At 45.4% G+C, this 19,033-nt stretch overlaps 1 protein-coding gene across 3 annotated transcripts in view; it reads left to right on the top strand.

The window, feature by feature from the left end:
- Positions 1-558: 558 nt before the first annotated feature.
- The window catches only part of LOC138674991 (transducin-like enhancer protein 4), a 160,586-nt gene continuing 142,111 nt past the window's right edge, over positions 559-19,033 (top strand). Inside the window, exons 1-4 of one of the 3 annotated variants that reach the window (XM_069762901.1) lie at positions 559-1,049; positions 3,556-3,653; positions 5,106-5,169; positions 5,346-5,390. In XM_069762901.1, the coding sequence (XP_069619002.1) occupies positions 1,005-1,049; positions 3,556-3,653; positions 5,106-5,169; positions 5,346-5,390 (252 nt within the window). In that variant the 5' untranslated portion in view covers positions 559-1,004. The remainder of the gene's footprint in view (positions 1,050-3,555; positions 3,654-5,105; positions 5,170-5,345; positions 5,391-19,033) is intronic. The other 2 variants (XM_069762894.1, XM_069762910.1) reach the window with 2 other exon arrangements.

Genomic DNA, 19,033 nt, shown 5'->3' with positions numbered 1-19,033 from the left:
CCTCTCCTCATGCCTCCATGCTTGTTTTCACCACAGATTGCCACACTGAGCAGCAGCAGCTCATCCACACAGGCAGCGAGCGAGCGGCCCACGTTACTTTGATTGACAGCCGGACAAATGTTTCCCCTGTTCGAACGCTCGTTATGAGAAGGGCCAACCCTCGTCCCACTTATCACACCGCCCAGGGCGGGGCATATGACAGACTCGAAAGCTTATTGGATGACAGAGGGGTGAGGACTGAATCTGATTGGTTTGTAGCCCACGTGGGGGTAAGCCACTGACAGCTGCTCCTCGCTCTCCTACTATTGGCCAGCTAGGAAATGATAGGCAGTCATTGGAGATTGACGATTAGCGTTCCTATGCTTCTGATAGGTCAGCCACAGCCAGCGCTGGGCTCCTAGGGCGGGACTAACTTCTGCAATGAATCTTGGGAGTTGTGGTTTTTCGCCAGCATAACACAGCTAAAAGCCAAGGCGGAATGCCAAGGTTGTGGACTACAACTCCCAGCAGAATCGCGAGTCTCGCCTCAATGTTGTGAATATGTATCAGAATGTTAATGATTTGCTGCTGCTAAATTTGGTCATAGAAGTCACCTACACAGAGCGTGTTGTTGGAGCGGCTGAGCGCGGCAGCCTGGCTTGTGCGGGGACGGAGCTTCGCTAGCACCATCTTTCCTTGTTCCGCCTCATCTGCTGAAGTGTGTGCGGCTGATCGCTCGGGAGATCGTGGAGGAGAGTGAAGACGAGGGAGATTGTATACAACTGGGATCTAGGAGCCGGGAGGAGATCGGACAACTTGGTCGGGGACAGCTCGCTGCCAAAGTTGTGTCCGAGAGAGGCGCTTTGTTCCCCGGGAGCCGCGGGGGAATCCGCCGGTGTGTGCGGACAATGCGAGCGGGCGAGCGGGGGTGATCGGCGCTCCCTCCGGGGGCAGCGCTGCCATTAGCGGGGGCAACTGCCGCCTGACCCTTCTGGCCCTGGGAGAGGCGCCGAACCACAAGCTGGATGATTCGCGACCTGAGCAAGATGTACCCCCAGTCCAGGCACCCGGTGAGTAGGCGCGGCGCAGCCTTTGTTCCCTCCCGGGGGTCCTCGGTGCATTCCTCAGCCGTAACAGTGGAGGCACAGAAGCCATTATGTCCCCACATGGAGTAGTGAGCTGGAACATTTGGTGTCCCCCTCCTCCCTGCAGCTTCCACCGGCCGGTGCTGCCCCCTCCTCCCTGCAGCTTCCACCGGCCGGTGCTGCCCCCTCCTCCCTGCAGCTTCCACTGGCCGGTGCTGCCCCCTCCTCCCTGCAGCTTCCACTGGCCGGTGCTGCCCCCTCCTCCCTGCAGCTTCCACTGGCCGGTGCTGCCCCCTCCTCCCTGCAGCCTCCACTGGCTGCTGCTGCCCCCTCCTCCCTGCAGCCTCCACTGGCCGCTGCTGCCCCCTCCTCCCTGCAGCCTCCACTGGCCGCTGCTGCCCCCTCCTCCCTGCAGCCTCCACTGGCCGCTGCTGCCCCCTCCTCCCTGCAGCTTCCACTGGCCGCTGCTGCTGCCCCCTCCTCCCTGCAGCTTCCGCTGCTGCTGCCCCCTCCTCCCTGCAGCTTCCACTGGCCGCTGCTGCTGCCCCCTCCTCCCTGCAGCTTCCACTGGCCGCTGCTGCTGCCCCCTCCTCCCTGCAGCTTCCACTGGCCCCTGCTGCTGCCCCCTCCTCCCTGCAGCTTCCACTGGCCGCTGCTGCTGCCCCCTCCTCCCTGCAGCTTCCACTGGCCGCCGTTGCCCCCTCCTCCCTGCAGCTTCCACTGGCCGCCGCTGCCCCCTCTTCCCTGCAGCTTCCACTGGTCGCCGCTGCCCCCTCCTCCCTGCAGCTTCCACAGGCCGCCACTGCCCCCTCCTCCCTGCAGCTTCCACAGGCCGCTGCTGCCCCCTCCTCCCTGCAGCTTCCACTGGCCGCTGTTGCCCCCTCCTCCCTGCCTGCTCTGCTTATCTTGGACCGTGTGCTTTCCTCCTCACATGATACACAGGGAGTAGGGGGCTTCTCATCCTTGACCCTAATGGGGGGCTCTGTGGGGATGGACATTTCTGTAGAATGCTCCCTGGTTCATCTTAGTCTACCCCCCTGACAGGTGACGGAAGATGTGGCCAAGACCCCCTCCTTCATGCACACACTTTGTTGTTTTCTTCCTGGCTTGTTTAAATACAAATTTCTCATGTAGTCCTTTTTATTCAATGTTTTTTTTTAAGCTATAGAGAAATGGGTATTAAGCAAAAAAAAATTCTGTAGACGCAAAGGTGACGTAAAAGGCAAAACTAGTTCTCTGGCCCCAAAACGAGCACCAAAAGTGATGTATAACATCCCAAACACAAATCGTGCTACAGACTGGAAACTGTCAGCAACAAAGGCATAAAACATCCCAAACAATCAGGATACGACGGACCCTCAACATGCGCCAAAAATGACGTAAGACAACCCGAAGAAACCCCGAATCGTGCTCTAGACCCCAGACCAGCACCAAAAGTGAAGGAAAACCTCCCGTCCCCTAAACAATGTAATGTGTTATACCCACCACATGCCCCGAAATGTGACCTAAAGCATCCGGAACCAGAGAACTAATGCCAGGGATGGAAAACGTGCCCAAAAAGGAAGAAAAACCTGTCCAAACAAAGCAGTAGAAGCAAAAGTAACCTCCCCACCCTCCAAAAATAAAGATGTTGGTGTGCGTTGACTCTTGTGTCATGTTGGTCCCATCATTCCCGGGCGTAGAAGAAGAAAGCTGAGAGCGCTTTTGGTTGTTTTTCTTCTTCCTCCAAACGTCCCTAATGAATGCGCTCAGTGTAATAATCACCATGGAGGCCGTGTCCTAACGAGTTGGCTCCTCGCATTTCCGGCTATTAAGCCCAATGTAATTGAAACATACAGTGATCCTTTAAGACGCTATTGTGTAGACAGGGGAGGCTGATAGGAGATTGACTTTCCTCCGCCCAAATGATCTGATGTTCTCCTCTCTCCGGCAAATGACCTTAGAGAAGGCAGAAAAAGATGCCGTGTTGTAGCCATTTTCCTCCTCGAGGCTTAGACACAACTAATCTGTAGAGGGGTTGAAATCGGAGGCTCGGGAACATCTTTCCCCTTCTGGTTTATATCCTTATTGCCTGTGGGTTTGATTTCCCAGCGGGCTGGACGGTGGCGGACCTTGGTGGCGCGGCCCTTGGACTGTTGACATGGGGGTGACCACCTTGCAACCATACCAATAAATCCTGGGCATTGTGGTGTCTGCTCTTTGTTTTTCACCTCTAAGTCAATGTTTACTATTATTATTCTTTTAGATACGTTGTGTCTTTTCTTCTAGACCTTGCCCACACTGTATCAGTAGATGATAAAGGTCATTCAAACCTCATTTTTGGTCTGTGTTTTCCAGATGGCCTTTTCTTCATTTATTCGAGGGTTCTGCTTGTGATCTCTTTCCCGTTCTTGGACTTTGCTTTTGTGCACGGATTGTCGTCCTCTCCTCTTTATAGGGCCGACTCTCCCGCCTAGCCTGATCGTTTCATAATTAATATTTCTTGTTTTAGGCTCCGCATCAGCCAGCTCAGCCCTTCAAATTCACCATATCCGAGTCCTGTGATCGGATTAAGGAGGAGTTTCAGTTTTTACAGGCTCAGTACCACAGGTAATGCTGTTTACTTTAGCTGATCCTTGTATTTGCTTAGCCCTTGTTGTCAGTTTTTTTTTTTTTTCCCCTGTGTGTGTACTTAAGGCGTTAACCGTTGAAAGGGCTTGGCCTTTTCCTATAGGAAATACGAGTTAAAACACCTTCTCCTCAAAGCCAAATATGTGACAGAGTATCCCTATTATTTCCGATTCCAAGCAAAGTGCTGAACCCTTCCAACAATGGTCGGCCTGCCCTGCTGGAGTTTACCTGGAGGTGATCTCACCTGTGCGGATTACCTCCTCCAGTGCTTAAGATCAGATTCTGGCGGGATGATAAAAGCAGCCTTTGGCAACGCAAAAGTGGGATGTAGTTGATATCTCGCTGCGCGGAAACCCCCCAATATGTATGTATATATATATATATATATATATATATATATATATATATATATATATACCTACGTCCACACTAAGTGACGTTTTCTATAATTCAGCACTAGAAGGTTTTTGTCCAAAATATATTAAAAAAATGTCTTCTTAGATCCCCCTCCATGTTTACTGATGAAGGAGGACAGATTGGGGGCATCTGAGATGTAGGTCAAATGATGATTGAATCTGATCGTTTATCTCTCTAATCTGACAGATCACTGAGGAAATGGCTACATGGGAACCCGGCCTATTACACTTGTCAAATGACGCCAACGATTAACCTCAAAGTAACCACCAGCTGTGGGGGGCAGGTATTAGATTGTACAGCGCATGTCATGGTAATCTTCCCCCCCACACACAAAGTGACGTTAATTACTTTGATGTTATTCCATGCCTCCGATGGCCCGGTGTAATACGCTGCAGAAAACCTACAAGTCTGGGGTCTCCTTCCTGGCCGTGATCTCCTGGAGAACCCACCATAGATGGTGCATCTGGGGCTTCCAAGACACTCCGGGGTTGTAGATTGGAAAGGGTGGGGGGGTCCAGCACAAGAAAGACGACTGCTACAATCAGTGAATCTTTCATTCCTGCTTCTGTTTACAACGTCGGATTACATTGTTTAATCCCCCTTGATTTGGGTAACACGCAATACATGCCACCACAGTAGTGAAAGGATTAAAGGAATTGGGACGTGCCGGTAAGACGCTCCCTTGCGATAAATATAGAGCCGTATTGGTTTATATCTGGAGATGCCTGCATATAATATAGAGGTTTCATTACCCTAATAGTAGAGCCCTCTTCAAGGATGCAACGGTTCAAGAGGAACTCTTAAGTGGCTGGTAATGATGGGAGGGTTGTCAACGGCGAAGGACCATGCGGGTCACTTTGATCTTGTACACTCTGCCCCTATTGATGTGTGCAGTTTGCCTCTGTCAGGAAAGAGTTAATTTCATGAAGACCTCAGATGCAGTTCTGCATGATGATAAAGAAAAAAAAAATAGTCCGTGTAGATATGACCATTTTTGTCGTTGCTTTTGTGCAGTTTGAAGCTGGAATGTGAAAAACTGGCCAGCGAGAAGACAGAGATGCAGCGGCATTATGTGATGGTAAGCAGGAATCTTTTCTAGCTTTTCACATACCAGACTTGTGTAGCTGGAGGCAAGAGCTGGATTCTGGGATATTCAGTGTGGTCCTCTGTCATAGTCCAGCACTTGTACGTAGCGGCCGTCGCTCCAAGGCGATCTAATGGGCTCTTCTTCGTTTTTCTTCTCTCCCCCTGTAGTATTATGAGATGTCGTACGGGCTGAATATTGAGATGCATAAACAGGTATGTCCATCTACTTCCTTTCTCTGTGACTCCATGCCCCGTGCATTCTTTCTCCGCTCTCTGCATTTTTTTGTGAATTTAGTCAATAATGTTAAGAATTTCTAGAAAAAAAAAAAAATGTAATCTTTGTCTGCCTGGAGGGCTTCCTGCGTCAATATGATGGGTGTTCAGAGATTGCACTTCTTCTGGGGTCTTTCTGCACTGGGTATTTTAGCCGGCGTTCCGTTTCTGCGATGGACATCGACGTGTGTGTATTTTGGAGAGTTGAGATGTGCCTCCGTTATGTTTCTGTGTACCGACAGCTGGGGAAGAAGTGTTTTGTGATGGGGAAAAAACAAACAAAAAAACCGAACGCATGTGTTTTTAAGGACCGGAAATAGAAATCCATCGCTTAAAGGACTAATTGTGCTAAAATCAAAGCAATCAAAGCCCATTGTTGATTCTAAATTCCAGCGATAAATGACATTTTAATTCCAAACATTGTAAGAACAATTATGTGAAGGGTTGCGCTTCCACTTTAATGGGGAAGTTGTATGTGTAATTATGATTGGAATGGAGGATTAGCGCGGATTAGGTTTAATTAGAATATAATTTTCCATTACTGTCGTTTTTGCACAAATTAGTAATGTAAACAACGCGGTGATACTTACGGACTTCATCAATTCCTGATGGCCCCAGTGAATTGCTGCCTCAGACCTGCTTAGTAATTATCAGCGTTTAACTGTGATACCCGCTCTAAATTCTCCATGTCACTGTTTGCGGCCGGGAAATTAATTAGTCGCTTTAAAGAGTTTAATGATTTAAGATTTAGTGGCTAATGTCATGTTGAATCTTGTTTTTACAAATATGTTTTTAATACATGATGCGACACCCTTTCCTTATATTTATTTCTCACCTCACCATTTGTATCATTTTTCCCCCCTTTGTGAGGAAAGTTGCAGAATTTTACGAGGGCGATTATGCTGTCATATTTCCACCCAGTCGTCTTGAATATATATATATAATTTCAAGACGACTATAAATATATATAAATATAAATATTTATATTTAAATATAAATATTTATATTTTTATTTAAAAAAAAAAAAAAAATATATATATATATATATATATATATATATATATATATATATATATATATATATATATATATATATATATATATATATATATTTATATATTTTAAGCTTAAAAGAGAAGTTTGATAATCTCCTTCCTCCTACTCTTTTTATCATACAGCCTTCCTTACATGCAATCTTCCACCAGATCCTGCAGGCTGTTTATTGCATTAGGAACTACAGACAGCCCCACAAACCCACCTACTTGCTATATTCCTTTTTAATCTCTGCTTCCTCCTCTTTGTAGAGGCAAGGGAGGGGGCGAGATCTGTCTTTGTTTTCCTCCACTAGACAGACGGCCTTGGTTCCTCTCAGGCACTCATCCAGATGTACTTACTCCATCCCCTTGTAATAGAAAGCAGGTTAGAATTCTGTGAAGTTGCCCTGCGGCATAATTGGCCAGCGTGCTACAGATCGGGCCAGGCTTATTAGATTTCTGCCTCTCAGGGTTCCCGAGAGCCCATGGAAGTCCCTTCTCCCCCAGTAATTGGTGACCCTGCTATTTTAAACCTATGACTTTTATTTCTTTGAGAATTTTGTATTTTGTTTTTCTCGGCCCCTCTCGAGCCCCCCCTTCCCCTTCGCGGATTTTTTTTTTTTCTACCTTGCCAAAGCTTCATTTTCAGTTCTGCTATCCCAAATTGATGAAAGGATAAACCCCTGGCTGTTACTATGTGGGGTCGATGGTTTTTGAGCCCCTCCCGTGTTTTTGATGCTCATCATCAGTCATCCAGTGTTGATTTTGATAGAAGACTATTAAAGCGAAACCTATGGGGAATTTGTCATTCTGAAAGGCAAGCTAATGCAATTAGTACCAATTAAAGTACATTTAGTAAATTGGATTTAATCTTAATTAAGCCTGTGTAATGTTGCCAATTTTTAACAATTATGTTTGAGAACATAATTAATTTAAGTTTTGGAAACGGAGTAAATAGCTGGAGCCTGGATGGTAAATGCGTGGAAATTATAGATACACAGTATCTTTTTCGGGTCATTTACTGCTGTTGTCCCAGATAGGTGCTGGTCGCCCCCCCCTGTTATTTTCCAGTTTTAATATGACCGCGGTTCGAGCCTTGCGGCTGAGCGCGAGGGGTTAAAATCAGCCGTGCCGATTTGAAAATGAATCTGTTGCACTCGCCATGTAAATTTTTCTTGCCAGACCTGGGCAACGGCCATTTTGAAGTGCTGCTGAAATATTAATTGAGCAGACATGAAAGGGCTCGGCAGCCTGATAGGATGTCATAATCGTGGATGCAGCAGTCGATGGCAAATGATGATAAATGGCATTCGAATCCTTTTAGCAAGCTGTAATAACGTGAAGGAAGGAGGCGCGATGGATTTGCTTTATATCGGATACCCTCGAGTACCAAGTGGATTGCCAATACTGCTTGTTTAGCATTTTCTAAGGGCTATAGGATATTGATTTTTGACTTACAAGGAATAGCTCTATTTTCACCATTGGAAAGTATCGCGGGTTGTTAAGAAGAAATTGACTTGAAGAGGGCTGACTGCTGCCCATCATGGAGCAAATAAAGCAAAACTGCCGAAGCATGGTGAAGCAGCGAGCTGGGCCCTCAGCAATTTGTTGCTATTAATTTACCATGCTCGACAGCAAATCAATCGGCATCTACTTCATCTGCTGGAGAAAATGCTGTCCAGGGCAGATAAAAGGGCCTGCGTGTTCCACCGAATAGACTGGCGATTCCAAAAGGCGGCCGGAGTTAATGTGTAAATAAGCTCAATCAAAGCCGCGGCTGCACACCGAGCCGGTTTTAATTAGGTTGGGCCTTTTTACTGAGGCTTTTTTTTTTTCTTTCCATTTTCTGATGCCTGATACAGAAGGAGTCCAGTTAACCCGTGCACCAGTAAAGAGCTTTGTAATCCATCTGTACATAGCCGCAGTTATTAAATCATTTATATTTATTCTTCTTTTCTTGATCCACAAAAGGGACAAAGCACTGGGCAAATATAACTTCCGAATAATAAGCATTACGTTTGCGGCGGCGGCATGATTTCCAATCCGGGGGAAGATGGAAGTAGTAAAATGGAATGAAATACATCCCCTCCGATATGACGTAGCGGTGTCTTGTGTATGTCGGGGCAGGTCTAGTCTGTTGTGAGTTGTTCTGGATGAGACTGGAGTATAACAAGTACATATGTGATATTGTGACCCCCCCCCCATTAGCTTATTAAAATCGGATCTTGAAAATGCCAAGTAAACATGTGACTTATAGAATATTCCATGGCGCTCCTCGTAGCCATGCTCCAGAAGGATTATGCGCTTTAGGTCTTATTCAGTCGGGCGTCAAAAAAACAATGGAGACCTAACTGACTTTTGATTCCAAGTGGTGGATCATACTTGCCAATGCAATTCTTTAGGTTCTTGACAAACTGGGACAGCGCACTAGTGGCATTCCAGAGCTGTATTTTACTGACCGTTTGTGCAAGGAGAAGCTTAAGAAACCGTTATCAGTATTCGTTTCTTTTTGTGTGCAAATATTTTTCTTTTTCTACCATGAGAAAAAAAAAGTCTGATTGGGTTCTTAAGACAACTTGCAATTCATAATTGTGGGGGTTTTTTGTTTTTGTTTTTTTTTTAAATTTTGCTCACTTATATACCGCCATTAATTCCACAGCGCTTTGCAGACCTTATCGGAACTGTCCCCATTGGGGCTCACAATCTAGATTCCCTATCAGTATGTCTTTTGAGTGTGTGAGGAGACTGGAGAACCCTGAGGAAACCCACGCAAACACGGGGAGAAGGCAGAAACTTCTCGCAAATGGTGTCCTTGGTGGGATTTGAATCCAGGACCCCAAAGCTGCTTACCACTGAGCCACCTTGCTGCCCCTGTCCATAGATGTTTTATAAACGATGTTTCCTTTACTGATATCAGATCTTGAGTTGATCAGATTCGTACTGTAAGGAGATGAAATAAACCACATGACTGAGCCCTATTCGCTGAGCTGCAACACCAGATACAACTTGTTGACAGGTGTGGTGCTATTTTGGTGGAAAGTAGCCATTTTTTTCCCATCCTGAAACCGACCCCGTTACACAGTTAGACGTGTCTTCCGTTAAGTAGTCTTTTTCTGTCCTGAAACCAGCGACCACATAATTGTATGCTTCTGACTAATGGGAAAACCCATATCTTAGGGTAGTGTCAGGCTTCCTTCTTTACCCTCTGATGCTACTTGATGATTGACTTTCGGCACTGTGAACCATAGGGGGGAACATGGCATACTGGTCGCCTGTCCTGCTGCTGGGTAGGCCACGGCAGGAGAATGGCTGGGCTATATTTCTGTACAGAAGCTTACATGGGTGGCAAAAGGGTGCTGAACAGTTTCACTTCTGTAGTGTTCTCTCATGTTCACAACAGTATTTCCTGGAAAATAGGAGAATTGAAAATTGCTTATGTTTGCTGCGGTTTGTGAGAAACGAATACATCAAAGTCTAGCTCAAAAATTGAACTGCAATTTTTTACGGAATGGCTGTTTTTTTTTCCCTACAACTTTAGTAGAAGATTTGAAGTTCTCACCTCATTTTTAATGTTGGGTTAATTTGACTTTGTACAGATGTTTAGTCAACAGCGCTCTCCCCCCAACATCCCACGAAGCTGAACCTGTGTGTGTTTCCTGTGTGTTGGAAGTGGGTGGGTGTCTCTCAGGACAGCTACTGGCGGACATGCACATTAGAGAAGTGTGGGCCCGATCTGATGACTACCATTTATGTGTATGGAGGTGTTTGGTCTCCCTCTAAGGAGCACTTGTTCAGATGAGCGTGTTATATAGATGAGTGCTCTATAGGGGAGCGCGATAACCAGTACTAGCGGTGGGTGTGTGTCCGCAAGTAAGCGATTTGCTTCATTCTCAGGAGACGTATGCCACCTCACTCAATGCAAGTGTATTGAGCAAGTTCGGACATTTAGTTGGGATGTGGCCAGACGTATGCAAAACACATACTTGGGGCCACAAGAACGTTTGCTCCTGACACCGGTGAACCCTCATGGCGCTTGATGCCAGAACTCACAATTCTACAATCAAAGTGTAGCATCTTCCTCGAATTCCAACCCGTGCTTTATTTAGTATTCAGATGCATCTTTCAGTATGTTGGTCGATGAGACATGGTCAGCCCCTTCCTTTTTTTAAGTTTTGTTTCTGTGTGGGCTTCCTTTAAATAGCCGAGTGCAATGTAAATGATCAAGGATTCAAGGATGGGAGCACACAGTTGGTAAACCAGAGTGACCACCATTTGCGCCCTGTGTTTGCTGACATATTTGAGGCAAGGTTGGCCGTGTGGCCTGTATTGAGATTCAGGCAAAGGTTTCTGTAACCACAGAGGAACGTTAACTACAGACTGCATGTTATTCTTTCTACTGTACCAAATAAAGGGAAGACAGCCACACAGATATAATATTCTGTCATCATTTTTCTTTTTTTTTTCTTTCTTGATTTCGATCCACCACATGACTTGGTTGTAAAGTGAAGAACCATTATTTCCCCCCCCCCCCCCCCCTCAGCTGATAGTTTGCTTATGGAGTTAGTGCAAACAGCAAGTGGTGATTATCTTGAAACAACTTTGTAAATGAGTAGTCAGTTCACTACCAGTCATTGATATGCTGGCAACCTTCTTAGATAAACACTATGGCTCTAATCTTTCTCTAATTGTCAAGCTATAGCATTGCCAACATTATACATTCAAGCCCTTTTTGAAAGCCAGGCCACCTCCTCCCTCGCTTTATCAGGGCTTTTTTTTTTTTTTTTTGTTTCTCACAGTTTAAGAGGTCTGGAAAATTTAAGAGACCCAGACAAGACTGTTTACTGCATTTTGGTAAACCAAAGTATTACCCGGTGGCTTTGAGCCACATCCATTAAACTGAGCAGAACTGTGGTTTTGCAGTCTTCAGCAACCAAGCAAAACATGTTGTGTCTTCAGATCTTTCAGATCTTGCTTTCTGTTCCTGTTTTTTTTTCTTCTTCTCTCTACCCCATATGGTTAGGCTCTTGTAGCATGAGAAACTTTGAAAGAACAAACTTTAGTGCTGATACCGTGTTTGCAAAAAAAAAAAAGTCCTTTACAGATATGATTAATTCTACAAAGACTAATTCACTTTGCTTGTAATGTGTTTCATTGGGGATGGGGCTAAGTAAGCGTCTCCACCCTAACTATTCTAAGGTGTTTGAATCCATAGTAATTGGAATAGGAAGTTCACAACGCCGCCTGGATCAGTAAAACTTGTGACTTTGTTGTTATGGCCATGATTAAGGACTTACTTTCCCAACTCGTAGGCCATCGGTGGATAAGTTGTTACACGTTTTACCCACCCAGGCGGAGTCCCTAGTCTACTTACTTGGCATTACACTTCATTTAGCCACGCATTTTGGTCAGAGAAGAACTCTTGCAGGTGCAGTGAGCTAATGTTTTGTCTATAATCTAAAAAATGATTTATCAGGTTCATAGAATGGAATTGCTTCAGAAATTTTCACTATTTCGTATGATGTGGCAGAGGCTCCGACGCGACAAATCTGCACCATGTTGCTTAGATTTTACTGCTCATTTTCACCTGTGGATCAGGTAAAGGAAAACAAAGCTGAGATCCTCTCCAGGTGCTTCTGACTAGAGCCTCTTGTCTGATCCCTTGTTGGTCTCTATCACCCGTCCTTCCACAGTAACGCTGGCCATACATGTTAGGCCTCTTTCACACTTCCATCTTTTTGAAGATGTTGCGATGCGTCGTTCTGTGCAAAAAACGCATCCTGCAAAGTTGGCCGCAGGATGTGTTTTTTTTTTTTTTTTTGCACATAGGCTTGTATTACCGACGCATCGCGACGTATGGACACATGTTCAACACGTCGTGCACTGGATGCTTCGGTAATTGGCGGACCGTCGTCACAAAAAAAGTTAAATGTACAGAGAACAGTGCAGTCGGCGGTCTGAAACTAGACATGCTTGATCATCCTCTCTCCCAACCATCAGTGTAACACTCCCCCATGTGCGCTAGGCTGTCCGCGAACCCATCTGTGCATGGGGGCCTTAACACATCATCCAATGTAACATAACATAGTAACATAGTTAGTAAGGCCGAAAAAAGACATTTGTCCATCCAGTTCAGCCTATATTCCATTATAATAAATACCCAGATCTACGTCCTTCTACAGAACCTAATAATTGTATGATACAATATTGTTCTGCTCCAGGAAGACATCCAGGCCTCTCTTGAACCCCTCGACTGAGTTCGCCATCACCACCTCCTCAGGCAAGCAATTCCAGATTCTCACTGCCCTAACAGTAAAGAATCCTCTTTTATGTTGGTGGAAAAACCTTCTCTCCTCCAGACGCAAAGAATGCCCCCTTGTGCCCGTCACCTTCCTTGGTATAAACAGATCCTCAGCGAGATATTTGTATTGTCCCCTTATATACTTATACATGGTTATTAGATCGCCCCTCAGTCGTCTTTTTTTCTAGACTAAATAATCCTAATTTCGCTAATCTATCTGGGTATTGTAGTTCTCCCATCCCCTTTATTAATTTTGTTGCCCTCCTTTGTACTCTCTCTAGTTCCATTATATCCTTCCTGAGCACCGGTGCCCAAAACTGGACACAGTACTCCATGTGCGGTCTAACTAGGGATTTGTACAGAGGCAGTATAATGCTCTCATCATGTGTATCCAGACCTCTTTTAATGCACCCCATGATCCTGTTTGCCTTGGCAGCTGCTGCCTGGCACTGGCTGCTCCAGGTAAGTTTATCATTAACTAGGATCCCCAAGTCCTTCTCCCTGTCAGATTTACCCAGTGGTTTCCCGTTCAGTGTGTAATGGTGATATTGATTCCCTCTTCCCATGTGTATAACCTTACATTTATCATTGTTAAACCTCATCTGCCACCTTTCAGCCCAAGTTTCCAACTTATCCAGATCCATCTGTAGCAGAATACTATCTTCTCTTGTATTAACTGCTTTACATAGTTTTGTATCATCTGCAAATATCGATATTTTACTGTGTAAACCTTCTACCAGATCATTAATGAATATGTTGAAGAGAACAGGTCCCAATACTGACCCCTGCGGTACCCCACTGGTCACAGCGACCCAGTTAGAGACTATACCATTTATAACCACTCTCTGCTTTCTATCACTAAGCCAGTTACTAACCCATTTACACACATTTTCCCCCAGACCAAGCATTCTCATTTTGTGTACCAACCTCTTGTGCGGCACGGTATCAAACGCTTTGGAAAAATCGAGATATACCACGTCCAATGACTCACCGTGGTCTAGCCTATAGCTTACCTCTTCATAAAAACTGATTAGATTGGTTTGACAGGAGCGATTTCTCATAAACCCATGCTGATATGGAGTTAAACAGTTATTCTCATTGAGATAATCCAGAATAACATCCCTCAGAAACCCTTCAAATATTTTACCAACAATAGAGGTTAGACTTACTGGCCTATAATTTCCAGGTTCACTTTTAGAGCCCTTTTTGAATATTGGCACCACATTTGCTATGCGCCAGTCCTGCGGAACAGACCCTGTCGCTATAGAGTCACTAAAAATAAGAAATAATGGTTTATCTATTACATTACTTAGTTCTCTTAGTACTCGTGGGTGTATGCCATCCGGACCCGGAGATTTATCTATTTTAATCTTATTTAGCCGGTTTCGCACCTCTTCTTGGGTTAGATTGGTGACCCTTAATATAGGGTTTTCATTGTTTCTTGGGATTTCACCTAGCATTTCATTTTCCACCGTGAATACCGTGGAGAAGAAGGTGTTTAATATGTTAGCTTTTTCCTCGTCATCTACAACCATTCTTTCCTCACTATTTTTTAAGGGGGTAACATCGGGTAACTAATGTGATCTCTGGAAACTATGGTTGTATTGCTCACCTGGAAGAAGAATTTGTTTTCCCTAGACTTGTGCATTTTGCTGCAAATCTGTGGGTAATCTACAACTATTGGTGGTTTATGACTGTTTATTAAACCATGTTTTACATTTTATCGTTTTTCTAAAGAATGTCCTGGCAAAGTCCTCTTCGGAGTGGTTGTTACTACTGGAATGGCGATAAGGCTGACTCTATTGCAGCCTTTCCAGAGGTCAGCAGGCTCCTTAGTGTCTTGGTGACCCTTCTGTTTCATGCCTGTGTAAAATAGGAGACATTTCTAGCGATTCCCTTGTAGCTCTTGTTTCTGCATTGCAAGGAGGGCTTCTAGATGCTTTGTATAGGTGAAAGAGACATAAGTCTTAAGGTACCGTCACACTAGACGATATCGCTAGCGATCCGTGACGTTGCAGCGTCCTCGCTAGCGATATCATCCAGTGTGACAGGCAGCAGCGATCAGGCCCCTGCTGTGCTGTCGCTGGTCGGGGAAGAAAGTCCAGAACTTTATTTCGTCGCTGGACTCCCCGCAGACATCGCTGAATCGGCGTGTGTGACACCGATTCAGCGATGTCTTCACTGGTAACCAGGGTAAACATCGGGTAACTAAGCGCAGGGCCGCGCTTAGTAACCCGATGTTTACCCTGGTTACCATCCTAAAAGTAAAAAAAACAAACACTACATACTTACCTACAGCCGTCTGTCCTCCAGCGCTGTGCTCTGCACTCCTCCTGTACTGTCTGTGAGCGTCGGTCAGCCGGAAAGCAGAGCGGTGACGTCACCGCTCTGCTTTCCGGCCGCTGTGCTCACACAGACAGTACAGGAGGAGAGCAGAGCACAGCGCTGGAGGACAGACGGCTGTAGGTAAGTATGTAGTGTTTGTTTTTTTTACTTTTAGGATGGTAACCAGGGTAAACATCGGGTTACTAAGCGCGGCCCTGCGCTTAGTTACCCGATGTTTACCCTGGTTACCGGCATCGTTGGTCGCTGGAGAGCTGTCTGTGTGACAGCTCTCCAGCGACCAAACAGCGACGCTGCAGTGATCCCTATCGTTGTCTGTATCGCTGCAGCGTCGCTAAGTGTGATGGTACCTATAGGTTATGTGCACACGTTGCGGATTCTCTGCGGATCCGCAACGATTTTTGCAGTGCAGAAACGCTGCAGATCCGCAATTGATTTACAGTACAATGTAAATCAATGAGAAAAAAAGCTGTGCACACGCTGCGGAAAATCCGCTGCGGAAACACTGCAGTTTAAAAGAAGTAGCATGTCGCTACTTTTTTGTGAATCTGCAGCGTTTTTGTACCCATTCCATTATAGAAAACCGCAGGGCTAAAAAACGCAGCAAATCCGCAAGAAAACCGCAGCAAAAAAGCACAAAAAGCTGTGGATCCGCACAAAAAAACGCAGGTGCGTTTTCTGCCAGGAGAGGCAGAATCCGCACCGGAAATTCCTAAGCCTAATCCGCAACGTGTGCACATAGCCTCCCATTCCCTTACATTAGTGTGTACACTTTAGGCAATCCCTGTGTAATGAAGCATGATACTTTGTATTTATTGTAAAGGTGACATAGTTAGTATATGTCTATTTCTGCATTATATATTGATTTCAAACATGGAAAGATTTTCTGAGGTCTTAAACCACCAACAAGTTTCATTTACTCCATCCCAATATCACTGCTGTTTTTTATTTTTCTGTACTGAAGCCTTCTCCATCACTATGTTCCCATTGTTCAGCCGTCAGGCGAGGAATCTATTTCTCAATAAGACCAGAAGACGCCTATGGCAGAAGAACCTAAACATATAATTTTTTTTCCTTTTTTATGTCTCTCCTTCACCTTCCTTTCTATCTCTAGGTAGCTGTGATGCCATTGCCTATGCTTTCTTCATACTTCACTATTCAGCTGATTTGACCTTGCATTAGTAAGCCTGGCATCAAACGCCATAGTTCTTAACCTTGACACTCCTGTGTATTTATTCTCAATCATTCTTAACCTTTGCAGCGCTAAGAATGCATTATAACGGTAAAATTGAGGATGCCTGACGTTTTTGACGTTGGATTTGGCCACTACCTTTTTATTGATGGCCTATCCTCAGAATAGACCACCAATATCTGATCTTGAGGGTGCGACACCCAACAATCCCCATGATCAGCTGTTACTTAAGCAGCCAGGAGATTCTCTGTGCAGCTTTGATGCAACATCTCCCTTATTTCAACAATGGCCGAGGCTCGGTACTGCATATTCACCCCCCAATTCAGATGACCCACCCTACTATAGTTTGAAGGTGCTGCTGTATTCCGAGAGCTTCCAGGTGGCGCCAATAACAGCTAATTAATGTGGGTGCTAAGTGTCACAACCCACCAATCGGATATCTATGGCCTATGCTAAGGCTATGCAAAAATTTCCAGACTGTACAATCTTTTTTTTTTTTTTGTCTCTAAAGCTTTCAGTCTTATATATAATTGTCTAAGGGTCACTTCCGTCTGTCTGTTTTCTGTCATGGTTATTCATTCGCTGATTGGTCTCGCCAGCTGCCTGTCATGGCTGCTGCGACCAATCAGCGACGGGCGCAGTCCGGAAGAAAATGGCCGCTCCTTACTCCCCGCAGTCAGTGCCTGTCGCCCGCATACTCCCCTCCGGTCACCACTAACACAGGGTTAATGTCGGCGGTAACGGACCGCGTTATGCCGCGGGTAACGCACTCCGTTACCGCCGCTATTAACCTTGTGTGTCCCCAACTTTTTACTATTAACGCTGCCTATGTGGCATCGATTGTAAAAAATGTAATGTTAAAAATAATAATAAAAAAAAAAAACCTGCTATACTCACCCTCCGTAGTCGCTCACGCCGGCCGCCATCTTCCGTTGCAGGTTCCGGTGGCAAAGATGGTATGGGAGAAGGACCTGCCATGACGTCACGGTCATGTGACCGTGACGTCATCACAGGTCCTGCGCTCATACCAATCCTGGGACCGGAAGCTGCCGTGGACTACAAGGGGCCCTCGGAAAGGTGAGTATATGTTTATTTTTTAACCTGTGACAAACCTGGCTGGCAATATACTATGTGGCTCTGTGCTGTATACTACGTCGCTGTGTAATATACTACATGGCTCTGTGCTGTATACTAAGTCACTGGGCAATATACTACGTCACTGGGCAATATACTACGTGGCTCTGTGCTGTATACTACGTGACTGGGCAATATACTACGTGACTGGGCAATATACTACGTGACTGGGCAATATACTAAGTGACTGGGCAATATAATACATAACTGGGCAATATACTACGTTACTAGGCAATATACAGTGGGGCAAAAAAGTATTTAGTCAGTCGGCAATAGTGCAAGTTCCACCACTTAAAAAGATGAGAGGCGTCTGTAATTTACATCATAGGTAGACCTCAACTATGGGAGACAAACTGAGAAAAAAAAATCCAGAAAATCATTGTCTGTTTTTTTTATCATTTTTTTTGCATATTATGGTGGAAAATAAGTATTTGGTCAGAAACAAACAATCAAGATTTCTGGCTCTCACAGACCTGTAACTTCTTCTTTAAGAGTCTCCTCTTTCCTCCACTCATTACCTGTAGTAAACTTGTTATCCGTATAAAAAGACACCTGTGCACACCCTCAAACAGTCTGACTCCAAACTCCACTATGGTGAAGACCAAAGAGCTGTCAAAGGACACCAGAAACAAAATTGTAGCCCTGCACCAGGCTGGGAAGACTGAATCTGCAATAGCCAACCAGCTTGGAGTGAAGAAATCAACAGTGGGAGCAATAATTAGAAAATGGAAGACATACAAGACCACTGATAATCTCCCTCCATCTGGTGCTCCACGCAAAATCCCACCCCGTGGGGTCAGAATGATCACAAGAACGGTGAGCAAAAATCCCAGAACCACGCGGGGGGACCTAGTGAATGAACTGCAGAGAGCTGGGACCAATGTAACACACTACGCCACCTGTTGTGAATTCTGTGGCAGAGTTCACTCCTGTGGTCACAAGTGGTACTTCGACTGATTCTCTCTGGGAGCTTCCGTTTGTGGAGGAAAGTGGTACTGCAGCTTCTGAGTTTCCTCTCTCAGGTGATCTGGTGAGGTCGTTAGCTGCTTCTCTACTTAACTCCACCTGATGCTTTGATCCATGCTTCCTGTCAATGTTCCAGTGTTGGACTTGTGTTTCTCTGGATCATTCCTGTGGCCTGCTGCTCTGCATAGCTAAGTGCTCCTCTGCTATTTGTTGCTATTTTTTCTGTCCAGCTTGTCTTTTTGTTTTGCTGGAAGCTCTGGGACGCAAAGGGTGTACCTCCGTGCCGTTAGTTCGGTACGGAGGGTCTTTTTGCCCCTTTGCGTGGTTTTCTTTAGGGTTTTGTGTAGACCGCAAAGTTATCTTTCCTATCCTCGTTCTGTCTAGAATATCGGGCCTCACCTTGCTGAATCTATTAAATCCCTACGTTTGTCTTTTCATCTTACTCACAGTCATTATATGTGGGGGGCTGCCTTTTCCTTTGGGGTATTTCTCTGAGGCAAGGTAGGCTTATTTTTCTATCTTCAGGCTAGTTAGTTTCTCAGGCTGTGCCGAGTTGCATAGGGAGCGTTAGGCGCAATCCACAGCTGCCTCTAGTTGTGTTTGGAGAGGATCAGGA

The sequence above is a fragment of the Ranitomeya imitator genome, chromosome 1 (assembly GCF_032444005.1).
Source record: "Ranitomeya imitator isolate aRanImi1 chromosome 1, aRanImi1.pri, whole genome shotgun sequence".
Classification (NCBI taxonomy): domain Eukaryota; kingdom Metazoa; phylum Chordata; class Amphibia; order Anura; family Dendrobatidae; genus Ranitomeya; species Ranitomeya imitator.
Note: the sequence above shows the minus strand (reverse complement) of the source record. Positions and strands in the feature narration are given on the sequence as shown.